The 7,513-nt window shown below is 39.1% G+C and overlaps 1 protein-coding gene across 4 annotated transcripts in view; it reads left to right on the plus strand.

Moving 5' to 3' along the window:
• RPS6KA5 (ribosomal protein S6 kinase A5) overlaps positions 1–7,513 on the plus strand; it is a 168,664-nt gene that overhangs the window by 142,125 nt on the left and 19,026 nt on the right. For all 4 annotated transcript variants that reach the window (XM_019745027.2, XM_019745046.2, XM_019745062.2 and 1 more), the window contains 3 exons: positions 973–1,164; positions 5,206–5,365; positions 6,695–6,858. In XM_019745027.2, the coding sequence (XP_019600586.1) occupies positions 973–1,164; positions 5,206–5,365; positions 6,695–6,858 (516 nt within the window). The remainder of the gene's footprint in view (positions 1–972; positions 1,165–5,205; positions 5,366–6,694; positions 6,859–7,513) is intronic.

Consider the following 7,513-nt stretch of genomic DNA (forward strand, 5'->3'; position numbering starts at 1 on the left):
TTTAACTCTTGAATAGAAGAAGGCTTAGATTTTTCTTCTTTGTACCAATGAAGCCTTCTATGATGTCTTTTATTTCAGTTAGAATACTATTCACAAAACAAATGATGTTGCAGAGCTGGGAAATGATTTAATGAACATTAAAGGCGTAACAGATATTGTTAGAATGTCTAAAGACATAGACATCAAGAAAGTTAGCATTTATTAAGGATGTAATAAATACAAAAGGTAGTACAGTGAAACCTTGGTGGATGAATAATTCAAAATAGCAATGTTTTCAGAATAATTGAGGGATAATACCCATAAGTATCAAAAATGTTTAAGTATTAACTGTTTTGGAGAAAATAGTTCTGAAATGTAATGTATTTCTCCACCGTGTCTTCTTCAATAGGCTATACTAGATCTTATATAACTATTTTATTGATGACTTCATTCAATGGACAAATATTTATCAAAGCACCTACTATGTGACTGTGCCAGGCCCTCGGGATAGAGTCATACATAAGGTGGACACACAGTCCCTACCCTGATGGAATTATGGTCTGATTGGGATGAAGACATTGGACTGATAATGCAGAGGTGATGCTAAGAGAAAGCATAAAAAGTCCTAACTGCAGGTCGGTGGTGTGCTACGGATGGTATCTCTAAATGAGGAACAGTGAACCTGAGCCAGCTTGGAAGGAGGCTGGTGGAGGAAACAGAAGACAAACACAGTCCGAGTTCCAGAACAGCGTAGACAAAGGCTCTGACATCACACGAGGCATGGTGCAGTCGAAAAATGTTTCACATAACGTTGTAAACTTGAACTAATACAAAAAAAGTATAAAGCAACGTACAGCAGTACACTGACGTCCAGCACCCATCCCCTCCCGGTCAGACAGCACTGTATCAATATATAGATTCTTTACACAAATGGCATCACCAAGGGCCATGACATTTTAATGAGAGACTAATTCCAGTGTTTGTATCTTGCAGAATTTATTGTTCACTGACGAAAATGACAATTTGGAAATTAAAGTAATTGATTTTGGGTTTGCACGCCTAAAGCCGCCTGATAATCAGCCTCTCAAGACGCCGTGCTTCACTCTTCATTACGCTGCCCCCGAGCTCCTGAACCATAATGGCTACGATGAGTCCTGTGACCTCTGGAGTTTGGGTGTCATTCTGGTGAGTCGTTTCAGCAGAGCCGTTAAACCTACTCAGTTCTTGGCTATCATCTGGACCTACCTCGCTCTTGGCTGGTTTTCTTACATTCATGAAAGAAAGTGGCACATTGGCTTCTTTTCTGTGCAACCAATTGCAGGCCTGACAGAAAACTATTTTTCTTTCTTAAAATTTACATTGGAGAAAATGTAGGAATTTTGATTTTAGTTTATTTTGAAATACTTAAGGCAGCTGTATTTTATGTGAATAGAAGAGTTATATATATATATATTTTTTTTTTTTAAGAATCAGTAATATAGTCTCAAAAGATTCATAATAGATACAATGTAAAAGTAGCAAAGTGACTCAATGGAAAAAACATTAGAAAACACATTCTTTGAGGTTTTCAGACTAAAATGGGGTTAAAGAATATCATTTAGGATAAATTAACTAATAGATAAAATTAGAACTATTATAGTAACTTATAGTAATCATGGTAAGCAGGCTTTACACAAAAATACCCTTTGTTGCCATGATCAGAAACAGAACATTAAGCTAGAAACATCTCGGCATGTCTTTTCTCAAAATAGCTTGACATTTTTTCAGCATATAATTTGTAATGCATGATCTTAGGGAGAAATTTTCAGACACTACAGAAAGATACAGGAGCAAAATGGAAGCACTTGTAAGCTTGTCATACAGAGAGGGTGCCCTGCAGGCTCACGCTCCCTCTGACTCCCCTGCCCCACCGTGTTTTATATGCTTTACATCTTGCTATAGGTTTCTCTATATACATGCATATATATTCAGGGGTTTAATAAATGGGATGATATTATACATGTAGGTTGAGCCTCCAAAGTTTATTTAATCACTTCTTTACTAATGAGCAGTTAGCATTTTCCAGTTTTTTACCAATTTTAAACTACACAAATGACTATCTTTTATATATGAGTTTGCATTTGTCTCATTATTTCCTTAGAATAGATTTCTAGGAGAAAGGTATACTCATCTTTATTTTGACCTATCTGCCTAGATTTCTTTCTAGAAGGCTTAGCTTATCATGTTCTCTTGAACTGTATGCAAACGCACTGAGTGCCGTCAATTTCGATCTTAAGTTATTTCCTGCTGATGTTATCATTCTCCTGCATGTCTTTGATGGATCTTCAGCCTGAGCATCTTCATGTATTTGGACATTTGTATTTTTTTCTTTTATAAATCGCTCTTTATGAGCTTTGCCCACTTTCCTGTGGGAAATTTTTTCTTACTGAATTTTAAAACTCTGTTAAAGATTTTGATAGTTTGTCTGCCATTAATATTGGAACTGTTTTTTTCTGGTTTGTCATTTAAAAATTTTGTTTATTTCAATATGGTATTTTAATTTTGTTTTTAGAAGGGTTTAAATAGAAAAAAAATGTTTTTATTCTTTTAATTAAATTTATTGGGGTGACAATGGTTAGTAAAATCATATAGGTTTCAAGTGTACAATTCTACAATACATTATCTATGTATCACATTGTGTGCTAACCACCAAAAGTCACTTCTCCTTCCATCACCATATATTAGACCCCTTTACCCTCTTTTGCCATCCCCCACCCTTACCTTCTGGTAACCACTAAACCGTTGTCTGTGTCTATGAGTTTTTGTTTCTTTATTTGTTTGTCTTGTTCCTTTGTTGCTTTCAGTTTTATATCCCACATATGAGTGAAGTCATATGGTTCTCGACTTTTTCTGTCCGACTTATTTCTATATAGTAAGATATGTCAGTCTGTTCCTTTATAGTATCTGGCTTTAATGTCAGATTGTCACTCTGCCCTTACCCCAACTCAGGGTTATATAAATAGTCTCCTAAATTTTCCTCTAGAAATATATTTTAGTTTTATACTTTAATCTGCACTCCATCTGGGATTTATTTCGGTTTGTTTTTCCCCAGTGGCTAGCCAGGTGTCCCTGCAAGATGATTCCTTTTTTTCTTTTATGCTTTATATAGTTTTCATTTCAGTAATTTTAAGTCATCAATTTGCAAACTAAAATTACATATTGATGAATAAGATTTTTTTAATAAAAATAAACAACTGACTTCTGTAGATTTGAGAGTTTTATTTAAGAACTTAAATTGATTACGTTTTCATTAGTAGCACTCCTGAAAAATATGTCTAGCTAAACAAGAGCCTTCATTTTTTGTAATATTGTAAGATTACCCCTTATAAAACAGCCCTTGCTTTAAACATAGGCCAATATAGGCCATTTTAACCATCATACATTTTAAAAGACTCTTAGACATGAGACAAGTATTTTAGAGCTTCTGAATGCCATCTCTATGGAAATAACTTTGTGCAGTGGCATGGATAGAAGCCGTGCTCCTCTCTAGATCTCACTGTCAAGTTTTTAAGAAAAACAGGGCGAGGAACAGGTTAAATGATGCTACAGGAGTACAGTCACAATATCCAGACTATATGAGGTCTTACAGGACAGACAACTCAGTTTCTCCAGCAAATAAATTCTAAGAAGAAAATAACATGGGAACCTGTTGATTAAAAGACACTTAAGAAACAATGTTTGCATCCTACTTGAATTATGATTCAAGGAACTTTTAATTTCAATTATATTTATTCAATTCAAGCTAAATCTAAATCATACAGATGTAATTATAACATACAAGGTGTGTAATGCAGTTGGAGAATTTGAATATTGATCGGGTAGTGAATGACACAAAGGAATTACTGCTAATTATTTTTAGGTATGGTCTTGGTGTTGTGGCTGTGGTTTTTAAAAACCCTTGCCTTTTAGAGATACATAATGAAATACAAATGAAAAAGTTAACACCTGCATTAAACTGTCAAAATAAAAAGAGTGCTTTGCAAACGTTTCCACTTGAAAGAATGCATATCTCCAGAGGGTCTAGATACAAAGCCTGAGTCATCCCAGCACAAGCACAAAATTTATTCGGAGTGTCCTGATTTGACTTAGAAATATATGGCCCTTTTGCATGTTGCATCCAGTAGACATGAATGTGGATATTTTAATATGAAAATGATTTATATTACCCCCACTGAACAAAACAAATACCTCAGGCAGATGCATCACGCAGTGTCATGTGGCTTTGATTACGACCCAGTCTCCCTCAGGGATGTGTGATCCCGTCGGAAACATCCAGGCCTTTAATCAACACAGAGCTCACACAGTCTTAGGCTGCTCGGGCCGCCATAACAACGAACCACAGACGGGGTGGCTTCAACAACAGAACTGCATTTTTTCCCAGTGGTGGAGGCTGAAAGCCCGAGATCAAGGTGCCAGTGTGGTTGGTGCCTGTCTGGTGAGGGCTTCCCCCGGGGTTACCTGCTCGCTGTCACCATGCATCTCTCTGGCTGTGCACAGACGCAGTACGTCCCACATGCCAGCCAGCCCACCACCAGTTACAGCCCCCCCCCCCCCCCCCGACCTCTGCAAGGCTGTAAGTCTCAGCGAGCTGAGAGAAAACCCTCCAAAAAGTTTAAAGAATCACTTTTCAAAAATCCAATCTCTGCTGCAAGGACAAGCCTTAGCTTTTTGGTTTTTCTGTTGAATTTTAAATGGCAGAAACCTTAAACATAAATTTTCCAACACATGGCTACAATGAAATAAGGTTACTGTGGAGAATTCATTGTATTTAACACAACAATGAGAAAAATAAAATGGGGATGATTACAAACAAAATAAAGAAGGCGTAAATATGGTGTTTTAAAAGTTCTTAACCATAGTTAATGTCCTAGGGAAAGAATGTGTGGAATTGGATATAAATTCTGAAGGCAGACCCCCTCCATTCTGTATTCTTTTTGTTCTGAATAGGTTTATAAAAATGATTTTAGATCTTCATGTCACAATAAGCTGTTTCTCTTTATTTACAGGTCTTTGAAATGTATTGGTTGTTTTACTGAATATAGTCATGTAACCTTTTAAACCCAGTAATGCTAATTGTAATGTTTGGTAAATTGTGCTGATAAAACATTCAGTGAAATGTTTTATGCTTTTTTTCTCAATAGGATGAATGAAAACATTATGATTTGTTCCCTTTTTTCCCCTCCATAGTATACCATGTTGTCAGGGCAAGTTCCGTTCCAATCTCATGACAAAAGTTTGACATGTACCAGTGCAGTGGAAATCATGAAGAAAATTAAAAAGGGAGATTTCTCCTTCGAAGGAGAAGCCTGGAAGAATGTATCTCAAGAGGCTAAAGATTTGATCCAAGGTAAGAATCTAATGAAATTTTGCATTTTATGTGATGTGCAGTGATTGAAGTGGAATCATGCGTATTACACATATGTTTGTTTATTACTCAAGGAATCCACGTGTGTTCTAAAAGGTCTCCCGGCTACCCTGCCGAGCCGTCTTTTCTTCTTGGAATGCTCTCCCTCAGTAATCGTACCCACAGTCAGCACATGAGTTGCAGTTGCATCCACCAGCCTCCCCAGCTAACACCTCCGTAACACACCTGTGCTTTTTCACTCTCCTCACCCCCCAAACATGTGCCTGCTCCCATCTCCCTCCTCTGCACTGCCAAGAAGCCGGGTCACCAAAGAGAAAGCCAGGCACCACGCTCACTCCCCGACGCCCTCGCCTTCCACAGCCCGTCCCTCTGTCCTGCAGGCCCAGCGTCCCTCCTAGCTGTCCTCCTCACCGGTCACATGGCCACCACCTTAGTTCTTGTCATCATTGCTCTTCTAACATCTTATAACAGCCTTTCAGCTTTTCTCACTTCCTCTGACTTTACCTGGCTGTCACTGATCGGCAGAGTGCCCTTCCTAATACCCAGATGTGATCACGCCTCTCTCCTCTTGGAATCCTGCAGAGAATCCGCTAGCTCCAGGTCCAGCTCTGTCGTGGAGCGTTCAGACCTCAGAGGCCTTCGTGACCCGGTCCTGCCTGCTTCTGCATCGTGCCCCCCGCGCTCCGCCATTGCCGAGCACTTGACTCCTCACAAGTGCTGGGCTCTGGGAGTCCTGAACGCCTGTGCACAGGCCCTTCTTAATCCCTGGGGCCCGCCCCCTCGGTGCCCCAGACTCATCTTCTGGAAGCTTTCCAGGCACCCGCACTCCCTGGGCTGAGCCCATGCCCTGGGCCCGCAGACACTCCGTGTGTGTGGGTTTCGCTACTGCCCTTATCTCCTGATGGTACAATATCTGGGTTTTGTCTATGTATCTCCTCCTCATAGCTTCTCTGTGAGTCTCTGTCTCCATGTCTCTCATGCCTTACTACCTTCCCTGACCTGTAGAAGGTGCTTGGACGTGAAAGAAGTAGATCTAGATATTCTCTCTTCATTGGAAATTTACCCAGTCACCAGTGGGAGTCTTTGTTTAGGGCAGTTCTTTTCTCCTGATTGAAAAGTCAGTTAGCCTGTAGCATCCAGTATTTCACTAGGGGGTTTAACTGCATATGAAAAGGTAACTGTTTTTGTAGGAGGTTGATGCCTTATAGAAATCATCATGTCATGTGAACATAATTGGGATTTATGTCTGAGGTTGACTTTAAACTATGTTTGAAACGACAAATCATAAAATAAAACCATTTATTCCCGCAGGACTTCTCACAGTCGACCCAAATAAAAGGCTTAAAATGTCCGGCTTGAGGTACAATGAATGGCTTCAGGATGGCAGTCAGCTATCCTCAAATCCTCTCATGACTCCCGATATCCTGGGATCTTCAGGAGCTGCTGTACACACCTGCGTGAAAGCCACCTTCCACGTAAGGCCCTGTGTTCTGCGCATGTAGGGCTGTTTGAAAAGGCAGCAGCCGTTCTTACTCTACAACTCAGAGACACACTCTTAGTAATACATTTATAATAATGTGTGCTTTTAATTTTAGCTATGTTTTCATAAATCCCTTTGTGATACAAGCACATTTATAAGCAGAAAGTGCATGGGGGACCAGAGTCACTGCTCACCCACAATATACCTGTTTGACCTTTAGAATGAGTTTGAGAGATGGGGTCTGATGTTTGAATAGTTGGGGATCTTCTGTAGGTAATGCAAACAATGTACGTAACGTTAGAACTTTGTAATGTTAGAACTTTGCTCTCAAGCTAAATCATTTTCTTTAAAAACTACAAATAAACATTAGGGACTTTGACATGTGAAAGTCTGTTTATTCAACAACCATTTTGTGCCTAATATATTCTAGAGACCGTGAGAGATAAGAAATACATTACTTGGCATTAAGTATAGATTGTGTATGTGAAAGGCCGAGACTACATAGCAATAACTGTGGATTTTGCACATTCGTACCAATCAGATGCAAATACATTAAGGTAATTGTCTAAGGAGTAGATAGCTTAGGGAGAAATAAAATTACCTCTGAAGGGATTATCTTAAGAAAGGAGAAGGGATAGCTTTTCCTCTTT

The sequence above is a fragment of the Rhinolophus sinicus genome, linkage group LG03, assembly GCF_036562045.2.
Source record: "Rhinolophus sinicus isolate RSC01 linkage group LG03, ASM3656204v1, whole genome shotgun sequence".
In the NCBI taxonomy this organism is placed as follows: Eukaryota; Metazoa; Chordata; class Mammalia; order Chiroptera; family Rhinolophidae; genus Rhinolophus; species Rhinolophus sinicus.